Raw genomic sequence first — 20,282 nt, forward strand, 5'->3', positions numbered from 1 at the left:
CCTCTGTGTTGCTGCTGCACCCCACGGCTCCTCCTCACATGGCAATGACTGTGGCTTCTAGTCCAGGCAGTTCAGCCTCCGAAGTGGGCCCTGGGCCGCGTCCAGGTGACCCCCTAACCCCCGCGCCTGACCGAGTCTTGGTCTTCATACACCTCAGACAGCCCTCCCAAATTGCCCCTTGCCCTTACACCCCTGGCAGAAGCCGGGGGCTTTAATTACTTGACGTCCTCGTCTCCAGTCCAGATGTTGGCCCTGCCTCATCAGGAGTTGAGTGAGACTGAGGCTCCATACCCGGACACGGATTCCGTTGTAGAGCTGCCTATAGGGCCAGATCAGTTTGCTGTTCCACATCAGTATCTGAATAACGAGCAAATCCAACATCAAAAGCTCCCAGAGGCGGTTCCAGTGCTAGAGTGGGATCAGAATCAGCCCTTGGTTCTGCCTCCTCGACACAAAAGTAAGACTAAACACATAGGTCTAGATCAGGCTGAAGGTCACCAATCATTTGAAATACTTGTTCCACCTCTAGGTAGTAAGAGCTCAAAACCAATGAGCTTTATTGTTTCACCCCCAAACCTGAAGAAAGATCTAGTTCAGCATCGACGGCTTGCCAAAGTTGTTGTTGGAACTATAGGCCAATTTGAAAAAAAACACTCAGTGTCTAGAACAACAGTTGCAGGGTGATTATTTACATCCAAGTATGGAGGCCTTTTATCCTGAGGAGAGCATACCTAGGGATTTTCTGGGAAGCCCAGATGAACTTCCAGAGCCCCATGAGGAAGCTGAAATGTCTGCATCCCAGCAGGGGGCGCAAACTCGTCATCCAGAGCTCACTGAGGAGGCTGAGTCTTTACCTCATCAAGAGGCCCCTGCTCAGCATCCACAGACCCCTGAGGATGTTGAATCTTTTTCACCCCAGGCAGAGGCCCAGGCTCAGCATGCAGAGCCCACTGAAGAGGTAGAACCACCTCCACTTCCGCAGGAGGCTCCATCTCAGCCTTCAGAGGCCCCTGAGGAACTAGAAACTTCAAGTCCTCAGGAGGCCCGCGCCCGGCCCTTGGAGACACTTAAGGAGGTTGTAGTTTGACCATGTGTTCATCATGGGGTAAATGAAGCTCAGCAGTCACACTTGTACAATGTCACTGTTAAATCTCTGGCTCTGGCCCTTCCCATAACTCCACAGGTCACTAAAGAGGTTGAACCTTCTCCAGTCCAGCAGAAGACCCCATCTCAGCCTCCAGAGCTCCTTAAGGAAGTTGTAGCTCAGTCTCCATTGTATCCCGAGGTGACAGTTCCAGCACAGAGCAGGATCATGCTGAGCATCCAACATCACCCAGTATCAAGAGCAGTGGTTCTCAACCAGGGTGATTTTGCACACAGGTGACATTTGGTAGTGTCTGGCGACAGTTTTGCTTGTCAGAACTGTATATGCTACTGGCATCTAGTGGACAGAGACCAGAGATGCTACTAAACATCCAACAGTGTACAGGAGAGCCTCCCACAGCAAAGAATTATCCAGCCCAAAGTGTCAATAGTGCTGCCTAGCTAGAGAAATAAAGATGACTTAACACAAGTATTTAATGAGCATTTAGTATTTTGTATCTACTGCACCACATATATAATCATGAAAGTATAAATCATAATATCTCCCACAGTGAGATTTCTTTAGTGTATGGAGGGAGTAGTGATGTTATGTTTCATCATATATAAATTAGAATTATTGCCAAAGGATAAATGTTCTGAAAGAATATCTGTTTTTCTAATTCTTTTGCTTGTGTCTTTTTTTGTAGAAATCTTGGTTGCAATTTACTCCCAGAACTGAGCTTTGGAACGTTTCAGGCCTGGCATGGAATGCAGTTTTTACACAAGTTGTAAGTGAAATAGAAGATGAATACATGTAAACAACTGTGTGTAATAACAGTCATGCAGTTATTGGTTAGCTGGGTGTAAGTAAGCCCAGTATGAATTCTGGAAAGTATGTCTTGAGAGCCATTTATTTTTTTTTCAAATGAGGAAACTAAGGTACAAAGAGGCCAAGAGACTTGTTTAACTCATATATATGAAAGGCTCTGCTTTCCATAGTACTGATCTTTGGCATGGTCAATTAAAGGCCCCGAACCAAAACACTCAGATTAGCATTGTCATGGAATCCCACGGATGCCTCTCCAATATGCGAATGGTCCAGGCACTTCCACTTTTGAATTTCACTTTGATTCCTTTTCATGTGCAAAGTTCCTAACTGCTTAAAATGTATGCAACACAGAGCTGCAGAGAACTAAGTTTAGCAGGGTGTGGTTCAGTGGGTGTGGGTGCTTCCCCAACCATCATTAGCTCTTTTAAATGGTAAAGCAGAAAGAATTCCTGAACACCCACCACAGGGCTCTCCCCAGCCACCCAGAACATTATTTTTCAAAAAAGCATATATTGCTGAAGTGAATTATCTGTGGCCAATAGGAACCTTTGAGGTATGGAAAAAGACGTCGTTTGTGTTCAGCTGTAGTGTGAAAAATATAAAGAAAAGACTTTGCTGCGGCCTAATTCAATATATTTTCTTTGCTGACTACTCTTCAATAAGAAGTGTGGGTTTTACACCCCTTCAGCTCAAAACTTCTCTGATTTCTCATGACACAAGGAAATGATAGTGGGTACGTTCAATGGCCCGAAGGCGATTTTAGACTCAAGGTAAAGAGCTCTTCTACACCTGGCTTTGGAAAAGACTCTCTTACCTGTCTTGTGGTTCAGAAATCCAGTTTCACACAGTTCCCACATTTTGGGTTAATGAAGGTGTTGAGGCTGTGTCTGGAGCTGGATTAACAATTCCTGCAGATGCCTATCTTTAGCGGCCTCCTTCCTTTCCCTTGTTAGTTTGCTGACGCCTACCTTGGGGAGAGAGCACCAAGGGTCGGTTTTTCTTTTGTTAGCACACCAGAGAGCAGGCTCGTGAGGTCCCTTCACCAGGAGGTTTTAGTAGCGTCAGTACAACGTCTGAAACTCACCACTTTTCCTAAACATCCTAGAACACCAAGAGTTCCTTATAAGAATCAGAGTTTCACTATAGTTAATGTAGGCAACACAGGAAAATACATTGTGGAAATAAATAAATAAATCACAGTTTAAAAATTAATGAATTCATTCCAAAACTTTCACTGAGTGCGTTGCCCACTGTCTGTGAACACTGTACTAAGTGCTGGGGATACAAAGACACATAGGGCAGGGACTTTGTCCCCAAGAAGCTTTCATACTGGAAGGAGAAATATGGATGTCGATGGGAAAACATATATGAGAGCCATTCTAGCATCTATGCAGCAGGGTAACAAGGAGAGGGAGGGGGGTGATGAAGTAGCAAATGGGTGGTAGGTTAGAAAAGATTTGTAATGGAAGAGGCACCAACTTGTTCCTTTGGAATTTGTGCTCCTCTTAAATGACAGAAAAAGGTAGTGAAAGAATCAGAGCTATCTGGTGTTGTAAATAAATTAGTACTGTACTCCGAAAACTTATTCACAGTTGCTTTCAAAAGATTGTCACAGTATAGTAAGTCTTTGTTTCGGACTAAGTCTTTCTAATAGACAAAGCTAATTTGCTTCAGGAAACATTTGCCATGGTGAGATATAAACTTTATTGCCTCTCTTACCAAAGGCAAGCCACCAAGGGAAGATGCCACCCTCGAGTTAAATCATTTTACTACCTATAATGACATATTACTGGGGTGTTTATAAGTTGCTTGCATTAAATAAGTTTGGAAAAGGGCCCCAGCTGAGGTGGATTTATCATGAATTCAATGAACCTTAGGCTTCAGGGCTCCTCACTTGCATAGGTCCCTTCCAAGGTTTGAGAGGGGTCCTAGCGATTTTTCTATTTATAACTTTGCATATTTTTATTAGATAGGATTTCCCAAAGTAGATGAGGTTCAGGCCCCACAAAACCTTGATTCATCACCGGGTGTCAGGTAATTATAAGTCAGTAGGTTTCTTGAATGAAGCCTCTATGTTATTGAGAAATATCAGGTGAAGTAGTTAGCAGTGTGGTAGTCTATTTTAAATCCGAAATCTACCTCAAAGATGAGCCAAGAGCTTATTAATTTATAAAGTACCACTTTTTCAATGGTGGTAGTAATCATATCTCTTTCAGATAAAATCAGGAATGAAATATACTATGGAAAACCGGCAGTGGTTGATAATCCTAAATGTTAAGTATGCTTTTTTTCTCTGACTGTAAAGTGTTTCTCCTTCATTCACCTATGCACGTCCAGACTGATGGCTTATTTTTAAAAATTCTTTTAGTCACTTCATTGGATCTAACAATACAAGCTCCATGATTTTAGAAACTGAAGGACTCTACAATGTAGAAAGGCTATATAACTTAACCAGACAGAGCACATTCACATGCTGGCTTGTCCGTGGTACATCAATATTGTACCAAGAACATAAGCACGAAGAGAGAATAAGAGGAAAATCAAAGCCTTATCCCTATTGAATTATTTACCCCATTGTTGAGAATATCAGTGCGGGAGGTGTGTCCACACTATGAAGGCAAATTGAGCTGCGGTCACAGAGCCGCCCTAATGCTCCCCCAGTCAGCTAGCATTGGTTTCCTTTACATAGCTATGTACACACAAAAGCTTACACACTTGAGGGTGTTGTCCTCACTTTTTGCTATGTACTAGAATCCTGGCAGCTTCTCAGATTTAGAAAGGCATAAACACTAAAAGCAAAAATAACTTGGGTCTGCCCTTTGGGGTGATTCAGGGTGGCTGTTTTATTTGTAATAGTTCAAAATTTTGAGATTGCCACACCTAGCAACTACTATACTTTTCTTCTCCCCACTGCATCTTATTCTTCCCACCTGTAGTATTTTCTCCCATTCTATATGTTTATTCACTTTCTTGGTAGTGTCCTTTGAAGCACAAACTTTTTAGTTTTTATAAAATCCAATTCATCTATTTTTCCTTTGGTTGTTTGTGCTTCTGGTATCATATCTAAGAAACTGTTGTCTAAAGCAAGGTCATAAAGATTTATTCCTGTGTTTTTTTCTAAGAGTTTTATAGCCTTAGCGCTGACATTTGGATATTTGATCCATTTGGAGTTAATTTTCATATACGGTGTGAAGCTTCATTATTTTGTGTGTGGATGTACAGTTGTCCCAGCATCATTTGAAAAGACTGTTCTTTCCACATTGAATTGTTTTGGCACCCTTGTTGAAAATCAATAGACCATAAATATGAGGGTTTATTTCTATATTGTCAATTCTGTTCCATTGATTTACATGTCTGTTCTTATTCCAGTACCACACTGTGATTGCAGTAGCTTTGAACTGAGTTTTGAAACCAGGATGTGTGAGTCCTCCCACTTTGTTCTTTACCAACATTGTTTTGGTTATTCTGTTTCCTTGAATTGCCATAGGAATTTTAGAAAGAGCTTGGCAATTTCTGGAAAGAAGTCAGCTGGGATTTTGATAGGAATTGCAATGGAACCATAGGTCGATTTGGGAAGTAGTGAAATTTTAATAAGATTATCTTCCAGTCCATGAATCCAGCATGTCTTTATATTTATTTAGATCTTCTTCAATTTCTTTCAACAGTTTTGTACTTTTCAGTGTGAATCTTGCACTTACTTGGTAAAATATTCCCCTAAGTATTATATTTGTTTTGATGCTGTTCCACATGGAATTGTTTTCTAAAGTCCATTTTTCGATTACTCATTGCTGGTGTGGAGAAATAATATTGATCTTATATCCTACAACCTTGCTGAACTCATTTATTAATGCTAACAGTTATTTTCCTAGATGCCCAGGAATATGTCTTGTGGTCTTCCAGTTTCCCAGGAATACATTGGAATATTGCAAAGTGTCTGTGGACATCTCATTCCTCAGCTTTTCTTTTAAAGCTTTGCGGTTGGGTTGTTTTTTGCCCCAAACTGTTATCCATTGCCTCATGCCACCGCCATGTTAAAATATTTGCTTGAAAATGTTTTCCAGAAATGCCACCTGAGCAGAGGCTTTTCTCACTAGACAGCCCTCAGTCAGGTCAAAGGCAAGCCTTTCAAGTGAGGTCTTCCAGGGGACCACCAGACATGTACAACAATGACAGTTCTTTGGGGATGAGGCTTTGAAGGACCTCCCAGTCCATGCTGCTCGTTCTGGTACCAGGGATGTGGGCTGTTTTTCAAGGCTACCACTGGCATGGAGACCAAAGGTCGAGGGCAAGTTCAAGCAACACAGATCTCGTTGTTCTTACAGAAATTAATTTGTTTTCCTTGAATAACTTGCTCCCCCATTTGCTGCCAGCGTGTTGGTTAAATTCCCAGAGTTCAGAAGACGTTGATTCTGACCATTTTTGTCAGTTTTGTTGTTGCTGTTATTGTTGCTTCCATGCGGGGATGAATTTTCAGATGTCCTTCCTCCATCATTTTTACTGATTTTCCTGCAATTTTTTAAAAATATCTATAAAGTCTCAATGGCCATAGGCTAATTAAATATTTATCACGAGAGATGATTAAGGAAAAAATAAATAAAAAGAGAAATAAATAAATAAATAAAAAGAGAAAATATAGTTCTCATAGAGGCTTTCCCAGATGGGTAGATGAAGTTTGAAAAGGTATTTCTGTATTTAGTGCTGTCAAAATTAAGGTTAAAGTAACAGATGTTTCAAAAAAAAAAAAAACCCTTTTTTTTCATTCAGGTTAAACACAGGCTTTAGAGTCAGAACTGAGTACCAACTCCAGCTCTGCTTCTTACGAGCTTGATGACTTAAGACAAGTTATGTAACTTCTCTGTGCCTCAGTTTCCTCATTTGTACAATTGTGTAATATATATATCACATAAGGTTACTGTGAGGATGAAATGTTAAATGCTGATCACATATGCATGGCAACCCAAAAGATATTAGTTTTGATAATTATCTTTATAATATTCTGCAAAAGTACACTAATAATTCTTGAGTAGAGCTAACCTAAAGTCAGATATTCTCTTCTTTCTTCCTGTTTCTTTTCTGTTTTTTTTTCCCCCTTATTTGTTTTAAAGAACTAAGGGGAAAAAAAAGAAAGAAAGAAAGAACTATGAAGAAAATCTATTCCAACATTTTGGAATAAAATTTTGTTCCTCAAAATTAATTTGTTTATTTTATTGATATATAAACAAAATGTTATTTATTTATTCAGCAAACAGTTATTAAATGCCTAGTAACTATTAGGCACTATGTCAGGCAGAGGAATAATAATGACAATAAAGTGTGGTCCCTGCTCTCAAGTTGCTGGCAATCTAGGAGAGTGACAAGTAAACAGTTGATTACACAGTAACAAAGGCTATGGCACAAGAATACACACAGGACTATGTGATGGGAGTATGGCTTTCACCAGTTCCTCTTGGATTTCTCTCTTCTTTGGCTCCAGAACCAAGGAATTAGCCTTATTTTTGCCTTTAGCTGGGTAGTTTAAATCATGAAGTTTTTCAAACTTTGTAGAGATGAAAGAAAAACCCCTTGAATTATGGAGGACACTAGAAATAGTACTTTTTTACAGAGCAAGGGCTTCCTACCAGCATAGTCACTTCGAGGGTTTTTAACGTGAAAAGTACTTCGACATATTTTTTCTTTGCTAGCCACGTTTTTTCTATTTTATTGTTTGTTTGTTTCTCTTCTCCACTTTATCATCTAGAGACCTGGGTAGCTCCCAGTGAAAGAGTGTTTTACAGATTCTAAGGGTGATTTATAGGTAAAGACAGAAAATGATTTTTTTAACCTTCAAGTTCCATACCAAAAAAAATGAATATAAACTTTCATGGAAGTAATTGAAAATGCAGATAATTTTAATTCCATTCCATTTTTCAGAATTCTCAATCGTAATCCTTTGCCAACAGTTGAAGGTTCTTGTCTTTTTAAAGTGCCAGCATTAAACTCTTTGTAAGTATTGTAACAGTTTCATGGCTCATGAGATAATTTCTGCTCCTTTTGACTTTCGTCAAAAATTGAGTACTTTGGCTAAACAGTCATAATTTAGATTTTAACTGGGTTATTGAAAATAAGAGTTATTGCCAAAGAAAAGGATTAAGAAAGAATATATATGGGTAAGAGAGCCAGCAGAGGATGAGAACAGTGTTGAAGAACACATATAGATATGGAACATGAAGATGCATATAGGAATAGTATTTATCCAAGAAAGCAAAAAGGAATAAGGAGTACATTATTTTTTTTTAAAAAGAGTGATCAAAAGAGGTAGATGCAATTGAAAATGAGAAGTGAGGATAATAGAAAATGATTGTACTGTTCAGCACCAAGGTCATTAATTTGATGATGTAAATTTAAATTTCTTCCAAAAGAGCTCTTTAGAATTATCATCTATGGCAAGTAAGAAGCCAAAGTTGAAGTAATCACATGTTAAGTATCTTTTTCAGTTTAGAAATTTTGTCTTTGGGTTTTATATCATGCATGTTTGGGCTTCTCCTTCAGAGACATGGGAACAGCACAAGTGTCACTTACAGCAATTGAAAGCATCCTCATGATGACCCTTGAATTGGAAACACTGTAAGTTGATTTTTCTTACATTGATTTTCACTCAATTGTATTTTTAGGTTTGTTTGATTATCTTCTTAAGTCAGGTTTATTTATGTATAATTTTCATTTAACAAAATTCACTCTTTTTAAATATACAGTGTGATGTGTTTTGACAAACGTATAGTTTTGTAGCCGCCACCACCACATTTGAGGTAAAGAAAACTTCTGCACTCCCAAAAGACCCCTCCTGTCCCTCTGTAGTCAATCCATCCTCCTGTCACTACCAGCCCCTGGCAACCACCAATCTGATTTTTGTCCGTATAATGTTGCCTTCTCCAGAATATTTGATAAGTGAAATCATGTGTTATGTAGCTTTTTGTTTTTGGCTTCTTTCACTTAGCCAGTCTCTTTGGAGATTCATCTGTTTTGTTGCACCCGTCAGTAGCTCATTCCTTTTGAGCGCTGAGCAGTATTCTAGTTGTGTGGATACGCATTCATCGTTTGATGAACATTTGAGTTTCTTCTAGTTTTTTGGCTATTATGAACAAAGCCTCTGAAAACACTCACATGTGTGTGTGAACATATGTCTTGTGTGAGCATATGTTTTCATTTCTTTGGGGTAAAATACCTCAGGGTGGGATTGCTTCATCATATGCTAGGTGCCTATTGAACTTTTTAAGAAACTGCTGAACTGTTTTCTAAAGTGCCTGTGCCATGTTGCTTTCCCACAAGCAGTCTATGAGAGTTGCAGATGCTCTACATCTTCACCTGATCCTTATATTTGTTTTTTAAAAACATTTTAGCCTTTCTAGTAGGTGTGTAGTTGAATCTCGTGGTTTTTGCCACATTTTGCATTTCTGTAATAGCTGATGATGTTGAGTGTCTATTCATGTGCAAATATCTTTTTAAATGAAGTGTCTCTTCAAATCCATTTTGAATTGGATATTTGTATTGAGATTTAAGAGTGCTTTATATAAAAAGCAATGGAAAAAGTCCTTGCTCTCAGATATGTGTTTCGTAAATATCTTCTCCCAGATTGTGACTTATCTTCATTATATTAAAGTGTCTCTGAAAACTAGAAGTGTTAAATTTTTTTTGATGAACTCTAATTTAGCAATTTTTCTTATTTTTTCATATTTATTTAATTTATTTATTTGGTTGTGCTGGGTCTTAGTTGCGGCAGATGGGCCCCTTAGTTGCGGCTCATGGGCTTCTTAGATCTGGCATGCGAACTCATAGTTGAGGCATGCATGTGGGACCTAGTTCCCTGACCAGGGGTCGAACCCGGGCCCCCAGAATTGGGAACTCGAAGTCTCAACCACCAGGGAAGTCCCTTAGCAATTTTTCTTAGATGGTTTCTGCTTTTTTGTGTCTTAATCTAAGAAATCTTTCTCTGAGACCACACTGTCTAACCCCAAAGCACAAAGATTTTCTCCTACATTTTCTTCCAGATGTTGTATAGCTCCATTTAGGTCTATGATTCATTTTGAGTTAATTTTCATATATGTTGTGAGGGAAGGGTCAAGTTTTATTTTTTTGCGGTTTAAAAAACTATTTCTGTAGGACCCTATTGTGACAGTTTATTACACAACGTACTGCACCTTAAACTGTGCCATCCCCCCTCCCATATGGCAAGCTAATAGAAACTTTCTGTTACGCCAAGGCTAGTTGAGGGGATTGCATGAGATTAGTATGTAGAAACGGCCCTGCATTTAGCAGTCTGTTCCAACCGTCTTTGTCAGGTCACCTGAGAAATGACTCTCTTCACCGTGCCGTCACGCATTGGTCACCGCTCTAGCCTCATCTTCCTCAGCGTCCCACAGCATCTGCCACAATTGCGATCCCTCTCTTGTCAGCTACATGCCTTCCTCTCTGGATATTAAAAATTATTTCCCTGTTTAACGACAATACTGTTAATACACAGTATTGAAGAAATTAAATTCTTACACAATAATATTACCTAATAAAGTGTTGCTATTCAAATTTCCCCCATTGTCTCTCTTATATAATATCATTTCTTTTAACAGCTTTTTGAGGTACAATTGACATGCAGTAATCTGTGTTCACACACTCACATACATACACACCATGAAGACATCACGAAAATCAAAATGTCCATCACCTCAGAAAGTTTCTTAATGTCTCTTTGTAATTCTTCCTTCCCATCGTTCCTTGCACTTCCCAATCGCCATGCAACCATTGATCTGCTTTCTGTTTGCATTTTCTAGAATTTTATATAAATGGAATCATACAGTGTATACTTTTTTTAACTGGCTTCTAACTCAGCATAATTATTTTAATCTTCATCCATATTGTTGTATATATCAGTAATTCATTTCTGTTTATTGCTGAATAGCATTCCTTTATATGGATGTACCACCATTTATGTATTGACCATTGATGGACATTTGAGTTGTTTGAGTCTTTGTCTATTACAGATAAAGTTGCTATGAATATTTGTGTACAAGTCTTGTATGGATGTTTACTTCCATTTCTCCTGGGTAAATGCCTGCCTGTAGAATGGCTGCATCATTGGTAAGTGTATGTTTAAGTTTTTAAAAAATACCTATTTTCCATAGTGGTTTGATCATTTTACATCTCTACCAGCAGTGTATGAGAGCTGCATTTTCTTCACGTTGTGGCCAACATTTGCTATGCTCAGTATTTTTAATTTTAGATAGTTTAATAGGTGTGTAGTTGTATCTCACTGTAGCATCCCTAATGATTAATCATGTCAAACATCTTTTCATATGCTTATTTTCCATCTGTATATCTTTGAATCTTTTATTTATATTTTTCTGGAGTTCTGAGAGTTCTTTATATATTCTGGAAATTAGTCCTTTATCCAATAGGTAAGTTGCTAGGTATTTTCTCCCATTCTGTGACTCATCTTTTCGTTCTCTCAGGAGTGTCTTTTGCAGGGCAGAAATTCTTAATTTCGATGGTGTCTAATTTATCTGTTTTTTTCTTTTATGCATTATGCTTTTGGTGTTGTATCTAAGAAATCTTGCCGAACTCAAGGTCATAAAATTTTTCACCTGTTTTGTTCTAGACATTTTATAGTTTTATGTTTTACATTTAGATCTTTGAACCAATTTGAGTTCACTTCTGTATATGGTTTAGATGGAAGTTCCTTTTTTTTTTCCTTTTTGCACCTGGATATTCAGTTGTTCCAGCATCATTTGTTGAAAAGACTATCATTTCTCCACTGAAATGCCTTTGAACCTGACAGTCAGTTCTCCCCCTCTCTCTACTTCAGAACTTTGTATTCTGTTCCTTTGGTCTTTTTGTCTCTCTTTACACTACTATCACAATGTCTTGAAGGTGTAGCTTCTTAATCCTTGAAATCAGTTACTGTTAGTTCTTCAACTTTGTTCTTTCTCAAAGTTGTTTTAGTGATTCTAAATTTTATTTCCATATGAATTTTAGAATTAGCTTGTCAATGTCTATAGAAAAGCCTACTGGGGTTTTGATGTATACATCGATTTGGGGAGAATTGATGTCTCAACAATATTGAATCTTCTGATCCATGAATACTTTATATCTCTCCATTTATTGAGGTCTTTCTTAATTTCCCCCGGCAATATTTTACAGTTTTCAGTGTGCAAGTCTTTTGTCAGACTTATTCTAAGTATTTTATATGTTTGATTCTTTTATAAGTAGCATTTTAAAACTTTGATCTCTGATTGTTTGTTGAGACAAATTCATCTTTTTGTATGTGTATCTTGTACCCTGCAAACTTGATAAACTCATTTATTAGTTCCAGTAGCATTTTCGTAGCTTCTATCAGGTTTTCTACATAATCATGTTATCTGCAAATAAAGATAGTTTTACTTCTTCCTTTGCATTCTGAATATCTCTTTTCTTTTTGTTGCCCTATTGCACTGGCTAGAACCTTCAGTGCAATGTCAAATAGAAGCAATGAGAGCAGATATCCTTGCCTTGTTCCTGATCCTGGTGAGAAAGTACTTTGTCCTTCACCATTAAGTATGATGTTAGGTTTTTTGTAGAAGTCATTTATCAAGTTGAGGAAGTCTCCTTCCATTCCTAGTCTACTGAGGGCTGTTTTGTTTTCTTTAATCAGGAATGTATGTTAGATGTTTTCATTCTTTTCCTGCATCTATTGCAGTGATTATATGATTTTTCCCTTCTTTTCTTAATTTGTTTATTTATTTTTGGTTGAATTGGGTCTTCTTTGTTGTATGTATCCAGTATTCTTAATCTTTTATGTAGATCCATATTCCAATCTGGTGTCATTTTCCTTCTGCTTAAAAATACTTCTTTTAACATTTCTTATTGTGAAAGTCTACTAGCAATGAATTCTTTCAGCTTCTGCATGTCTGAGATAGTCTTTATTTTGCTTTTGTTTTGACAGATCTGGGTATAAAATTCTAGCTTGGTAGAATTCACTTCACTACTTTAAAGATGTTATTCCACTGAGTTCTCGTTTACGATTTTTCAAGCAAGAATCCTGCTGTCATTGTTATCTTTGTTCCTCTGTACGTAGTGTATAATTTTTTCCTCTGGCTCCTTTTAAATTCTTCTCTTTATTGCTGGTTTAGAGCAATTCGATTATTTTCTGTGCCTTGGTGTAGTTTTGTCCGTGTTTCTTCTGCTTAAAGTTCATTGATCTTCTTGACTTTGTGGGTTTATAGTGTTTACCAATTTGGAAAAATTTTGGCTATTATTTCTTCAAATTTTTATATTTCTCCTCTCCTTCATGGACTCTAAGTACACATGTATTAGGCCACTTGAAGTTGTTGCACAAGTCACTGAGGCTCTATTCATTTTGTTGTTGTTTTGTTACTCCTTTTGTTTCATTTTGGATAGTTTCTGTTGCTATGCCTTAATGTTCACTGACCTTCTGCCGTGTCTAATTAGCCTTTAACCTCCTGCAATATCTTTTTCATTTAGACATTGTTTTTAATCTCTAGAAGCTCAATTTAGGTCTGTTTTACATTTTGCATGCCTGTACTTAACATTTTCAGGGTTTAGTCTGGGTGTTTTAACATATGAAATACAGTTATAATAACTTTTCTTCATGTATAATAACTTTTTAAAAGTTCTTTCCTGCCCATTCTAACATCTGTATCGATTATGGGTTATTGTTGATTGATTGCCTTTTCTCCTCAGTATGGGTCATATTTTCCTACTTCTTTGCATGCTTGCATGCAATTTTTCATATGATCCCAGATATTGTGAGTTTTAGTTTATTGTGTGTTATGTATATTTTTATTCCTGTAAAATGCCTGGGCTTTGTTTTGGGTGAAATTAGGTTACTCAAAACACTTTTATTCTTTTAGGTCTAGCTTTTAAGGTTCGTTGGGTAGGAGTCCAAGTAGCCTTTAGTCTGGAGCTCATTATTTGCAACTACTGAGACAAGTCCTTTCTGCGTATCATGAGGTTTTCCAGTCTGACTTGTAGGAACAGGTACTATTCCTACAACCCTGTGTGATATCCAGTTGTTCTTCTTATTAATCCTTTCATGTGGTTCTTTTCCTGGCATCAAGTTATTCCTCACACAAATGTACTGACCCATACTTTGTTGAATTCTCAAGAGCTCCCTCTGCATATCTCCAGAGTTCTTTGTCTGTGCACTTCTTTTCTCTCTGATACTCTGCTTTGTGAACTCTAGTTACCTTGGTTTTCCCAGACTCTTCTCTCCATTTCGTCTGTCAGGGAGCCCACTAGTCTCTGTCTGGACTTCTCTTCCCTGTACCATGACGTGGATACTCTCTCAGAGAAGTAAGGGCAATTATAGGGATCACTTCATGTATTTCCCATCTCCTCGGGAATCACTGAAATGTATTGCCTGAGGTTCCGTTTCTTGAAGACTGTTGTTTCATAGGTTCCATCTGATTTTTTCCTTGTTTCAGCTGGGAGGTTAAGTTGGCCCTTGTACTTCATCTTGGCCAGAAGCCAATAACATTCTTTAAGTCTGTTTTGTTTTGATACAGGATCCAATTAAAGATGAGGCATTGCATGTCATGTCTGTGTTTCGGTTAACCTAGAATTTTTCCCTACTATCTTTTTTTGGTCTTTTATGACATTGGCTTTTTTGAAGAGTCTAAGCCAGTTGTCTTGTAAATTGCCCCACAATCTGTATTTGTCTGTTTCCTCATTAGATTCAAAGTAAACATTTTGGGGAAGAATACTATATAGGTGATGTATTCTTCATACTTCATCCCTTGAGGTGGCCCAGTGCTAAGTTTGATCACTTGATTAAGGTGGTCTATTCCATATCTCTCCATTGTAAAGTTATTTTTCCCCTTGGTAATTGATAAATAATATGTGGGGTGATCCTTGGGATCAGTGAAGATCCTACTTTCAAACAACTCTTCACCCAACTGTGCATCAATGATAATCCTTGTCTGAATCGGTTATTACATTGATAGTTGCAAAATAACACTTTCCTAATTCTATCCTTCCTTTTGCATTTATTAGCTGACATTATTCCATAAAGAAGAGCTCCCCCACTTTTCATTTGGAGTATCATTATGAACTCATGTGCTTTTTTTTCAATTAACTGTGTTATACCTTATTATAATGATAATGTTATTCTTTGGAATGTTCCTTTTGTCCAGATTTGGTCAATGCGATCTCTGTTATTGTTTAGCCACATGATGCTTTTTTATTACTAGAATAATTTCTAATATATTACTCCTCACAAATAGGAACTGAGAAAGTGACTCCAGAATGTGCGGTCTTATTCATACTCTTCTTAGAAGTCTGCCTTCTTCCTGTGTACTCTCAACCCAAAGTGAGGCTTTCGGGTCGGAAGGAGATACTTCTGAATTAAACTGCAGTTCAATGTCACCCAATTCTAATCCCTATTCCCTTTTTTCTAGGCATATCATACCTACTGCCATCCTAATCCTTCTGTTGGGCACCTCTCTCCTCCTCGATATTTATTTCCAACAGTCAAGGGCAGCAATTGGCCAACCGGCCCCTATCCAGTTCTATAGTCCATATGCCCCAAGAACTCCTTTTTGCACTGGTCTGTGGTGGCCTTGGCCTACCTCTTCTACCTACTCAGGTAACTCTTTTACCACGAATTTAATGACCTGTGTTTCCATTTATAGGATCTTACCCAGCCGGAGGGCCTGCTGCCTCTGCCAATTTAAAAATACTATTGAGGTTGTCTGTGAGACAGTCAAGCTGCGTTGTGACAGTGAACGCCTGAGGGACGTCACACGTTGTGGTGAGTCTCAATTGCGGGATAATACATTTTTAATTTTTAACTTAATTTTTTATTTTTAATCAAGGATGATACATTTTAAAACTAATGATGTAATTACATTATTTTAATACATTCATTCAGAGTTCCAGCTCCCTAAATTTCTAAGAATTACCCCCTTGCTAAAAATCAGATTCTTGGTTACATTATTAAGCTAAGAATAGCTCAGTTACATTATTAGCTTCATAATGTAACTGATCTGCATATGTAAAGGAACCAGAGAAAGGAATGGAAGGGGGAAGGGAATTCACATTAATGGCCACATATCCTATGCTGCCCTCTGTGCAAATGAGAACTTATTCACATAGTACATCACAGTTTGTAAACTGATTTTATATACATTAGGTCTCAAGTACCCTTTGTCTTATAAGACAGGTGTAAATATAGTTTTGTTTATTTGGTTTGTTTCTGCAATTTTATAAAGAGTACAAGTGATGCTGTTTTAGGTCCTATCTGGAGCCTGAGAGTTTCTGGTTCCATAAGCAGAAGCTGCTACCAAGCCCTTCTAATGCATGGGAGAGCTAGTTATTTCTTTGACTGTCCAGCTCTGAACTTGCTCTGAATCGCAAGTTTTTCTATCCACAAAACACTCAGGGGCTTTCAACTATTTTTCTATATATTAGATTTATGGGCACTAACTTGATGACTTCCAAAATGTGCTTTCATGCCCAGGTAGCTTGAATACAGGTCTCTTTCAGTGATCTAGAGCACATCATAAATAATAACACTTTGCCACTTATATAAAGACAAAATGGCTGATTTTTCAACACAGTTTTTTTTTTTTTCCTTTGGCCACAAAGCTGGTGGGATCGTAGTTCCCCCACGAGGGATTGAACCCGGGCCACAGCAGGGAAAGTGCCGGGTCCTAACCACTAGACCACCTGGGAACTCCCCCAAACATTTTTTTTTACTAATTATATTACTCCCTTCTCCCCCAGAAGTGGGCAGAAAAGGCATTTTTACTCTCCTTTTACCGGTGAGGAAAAACAAGATCAGAGGTGTTAAGTGCTATGACCCTAGGGCCCCGATCTCCTGTCCCCAGTTTGGGGCTCTCAGCTAGCCTCTGCTCCTCCTTTCTCATGACCCTTCCCTCCTCCTTTGACCCTCACCAAAAATACTTTCAATCCTTTTGGAAGACAAGCCCAGCTACACAATGGTACACACTACCTTCACACAGTCAGAAGATTTGGATGGTTCCCCAAGTAGAGCTGGAAATATTAGAAGTAAAATGAATTGAAAGCAAAGTAGCCATCCGACAGAAGTTGCTTTTTCCCATCTACATTTTAGGGCCTCAAGTATTATTCCATTGATTTGTTGAACATTCCACATGGGCATACAATCTGGCAAATCTCTTAACTTATACCCGAGATCCCTGCCCAAATTTTAGCAAAGAGCCAGGGCGGACATAGTGTTTTTTTTATGTATAGAGCCTTCTGTTATGGGGACTGGGATATATAGAAGCAGGGACTAAACAAAGGACTCAGTGGGTAGTTGGAGAAGGACATGTCCAGATGACGACCTTTTAGCGGCGGTGGTTGTCGTGGAGATCTGTGATAGCAGCAAGAACACAAGCACACTGAAGAGGTGGAGAGAGGAAGCCTCACACTCCTGTGCCTCTGAGGCAGGACAGGATGGGGTATATGAATGTGAGGAGTCACAGTAGGTCTGCAGAGAGTCCAGCTGATTAGGGGAATATTTGTCTTCCAGCCTTGGCTTTTCTTGAGTACTGGCCCCTGGGAACCAGTGGAGTAATCCTGAATATAGTTCCTATGTTTCACGCTACAGAATTTTCTGAGTAGATAGCCCCTTTTTCAAGAGAGATCTTTTTCACATTTTGTTGTTGCCAGTCATAGGCTTAAGTGTGGGTTTCTTTTTCTCCTAAGTGGCACTCAAACTTTGACTGATTCCTCATTTCTTTGGCTGTGGACTGACAAAAGGCTGTCCCATCAGTCTTCAGTGATGAAAAACAGTCCCTTCTCTTTTGACAGATGAAGAAACATCTATAGAGAATGCAGGAGGATCGTTGATGCAGGTGTTACAAGCCCAGCAGAAGAACAACAGCACCGAGCTGACTATTGAGTCAGAGAGGATGTCCTCACATAACAGTGCTGTCAGCTTGTCAGGCTTCATGAATGAGCAGCTGGACTTTCATAATAAAAGTGATATTATCAGTACACTAAATTACATACTGCCTTATATCTCAGAGGGAAATCTAGGAGATGTGGAATCAACATTATTACCATTCATTCAACTTCTTTTTTCAAATAAACAAGATGGACATATGCCGCTTGGCCTTTTGAAAAACAATACAAGGAGCCTTTCTGTTAAACCTGTACCCAACAATTCAACTAATAAAAACAAATTGAGGGAACTCCATTTTGTGGAAAATTTGTTAGATGCAGAAACTCAAGAAAAAATTGATGAGGTTAAAAAGGAAGAAAAACCTGCCACGTGTATGCGTTCCAACCTTTTAAGTGCCATGTTTACACGCTACATCTTTCAAAAGAAATTAGAAACTGCCCAACCACAGAAAGACAGCCTAGCAAAGATTGAGAGTACAGAGGAAAAGCTGCTGAGAGTGAACAAGGTCCTCAAGGGGCATACAGAAAATGCACCTCAAAGCAGTGGGAGATGAGAGCGTCAGGAGGGAACAGAATGCCCAGCCATCTGTGGCGAACACTGCCAAAGAATGAAAGCTCAGGAGGCCATCCCCAAGAAAGCTGAAACAGCTTCTCGTGGTGCAGAGGCCCAGGAAGCTGGTGGGAAAGTCCTCCAATGCAGAGTCTTCATTCCTAAAGGAACACAAGGCCGCAGGCTCCTCTTCCCTGAAACCGTACTTCAAGGGCAGGCCTTGTGCCTCCATCCCGCCAAAATCCCCATCTGAGGTTAAAAGCAAATCAAAAGACTTATCCAACGCTATTCATGTTTTCGAAGATGCAAAGGCAAGAGTTAGAAATATTAAGGACTTCGAATTAATCTCACATTCTGGAAAAAAAATACATCTTCCATAAAATTAGGTCTCATCGGGTCCACAGAAAACCCAAAGTTAAAAGGAGTCGAGGGGCTTCCCTGGTGGCACAGTGGTTGGGAGTCTGCCTGCCGATGCAGGAGACACGGGTTCGTGTCCTGGTCCGGGAAGATCCCACATGCCGTGGAGCGGCTGGGCCCATGAGCCATGGCCGCTGAGCCTGCGCGTCTGGAGCCTGTGCTCCGCGACGGGAGAGGCCACAATGGTGAGAGGCCTGTGTACCGCAAAAAAAAAAAAAAAAAAAAAGGGAGTCGAAAGTTCAGAAAGAAAAGTTCACTTGATAGAATGATGCTTGCAAGCCCTCCGTTCTCTGTCGTGAGGAGTCTCATAAATTCCCCTCCACGAGAGGCTGTTTCGTCTTCAGGAGAAGTGACTTCTCAGGAAAATCCTTTTCCAGAATTATTTTCTCTTTCAGACCCTTCTGCAGAAAACACTACTTCAGAAAACAATACTGCACAAAATGTTTCTGAAGCAATTATTTCTACAGGAAACGCTACTCTGCCAGGAGGAACCGGCCCTGGAAACACTAGCCATAGGAACGTCTCCACTGCACATTCTACTGTTGCTGCAGACAACAGTATGCCAGCTGTTCAACACAGCAACAAAACACAATGGGAGCACCACAACATGGTCACTGAATTATCCTCTAAGCCCACAGGCTTCACTTTCCCAGGGCTCGCATCCCCGGGTGATCAAGTTGAAACTCAGCTAAACCAGCAGCTCTGGTCCCTCATCCCCAACACTGACGTGCAAAGGCTCATTTCTCATGTTATCCAGACTTTGAAAATAGACTGCTCGGACACCCACGTGCAGCTGGCCTGTGTCAACCCCATCTCTAGAACAGGCCTCCTGATGAAGCTTCTCAGCAAGCAGCAAGAAGTAAATGTGTCCAAAGCGGAATGGGATATGGACCAGTGGAAAGCTGACAACTATATCAGTGAGAGCACAGAAGCCCAGAGTGAGCAGAAAGAGCAGGAGTCAAGTGAGGTGAGGATAACCCCTGACACATGGGACTTGGACTTTTACTCAGTTTAGGACATGCCATTAACGTGCCCAAGCGGGAATACCACGGGCTCCTAGTCAGTATCTTATCTTCAGCCATGAAACGGGCTAAGACAGTGATCTCCAACTTTGCTCATTGAGAGAGTGTGTCACTATTCCTAGGGTAGACGCGAAAAGGACATAACACAAGATAAATAAATTGTAGATAAATTGTAGAAGAAAATGCTAATGATAAGACTAATAACATTCAATTTGACTTGTTCTTATAGAAGCTACTCGCCTGGAAGGATTGGGTTTCATAGTAGTTTAAGAAGAGTTAGCTATCGTTTAGAATAGGATTAAGAATCGTAAGTTTTCATCCCTTCTATCTCCTTGTTTTTAAAAATTGTTATATATTTTTTTAGCTCACAAAAGAAGTTCCAGGTTATGACTATAACAACAAACTCATCTTGGCAGTATCTGTACCTGTAGTAGTGACGATTTGTGTTAGAATTCTCTGTCTCATTGAGGTAAGGACAATAATTAATTCA

The 20,282-nt window shown here is 39.1% G+C and overlaps 1 protein-coding gene across 1 annotated transcript; it reads left to right on the plus strand.

Annotated features, from left to right (window-relative positions):
- Positions 1 to 243: 243 nt before the first annotated feature.
- LOC309793401 (uncharacterized protein) lies at positions 244 to 19,785 on the plus strand (the record flags this gene model as incomplete). The annotated part of the gene is made up of 4 exons (XM_082603872.1): positions 244 to 413; positions 1,791 to 1,863; positions 17,905 to 17,976; positions 19,597 to 19,785. 4 exons carry the CDS (start codon positions 244 to 246, stop codon positions 19,783 to 19,785), a joined length of 504 nt encoding a protein of 167 aa, XP_082459998.1.
- Positions 19,786 to 20,282: the final 497 nt, after the last annotated feature.

This window comes from Mesoplodon mirus (assembly GCF_964341445.2).
Source record: "Mesoplodon mirus genome assembly, chromosome: 18".
NCBI lineage: Eukaryota > Metazoa > Chordata > Mammalia > Artiodactyla > Ziphiidae > Mesoplodon > Mesoplodon mirus.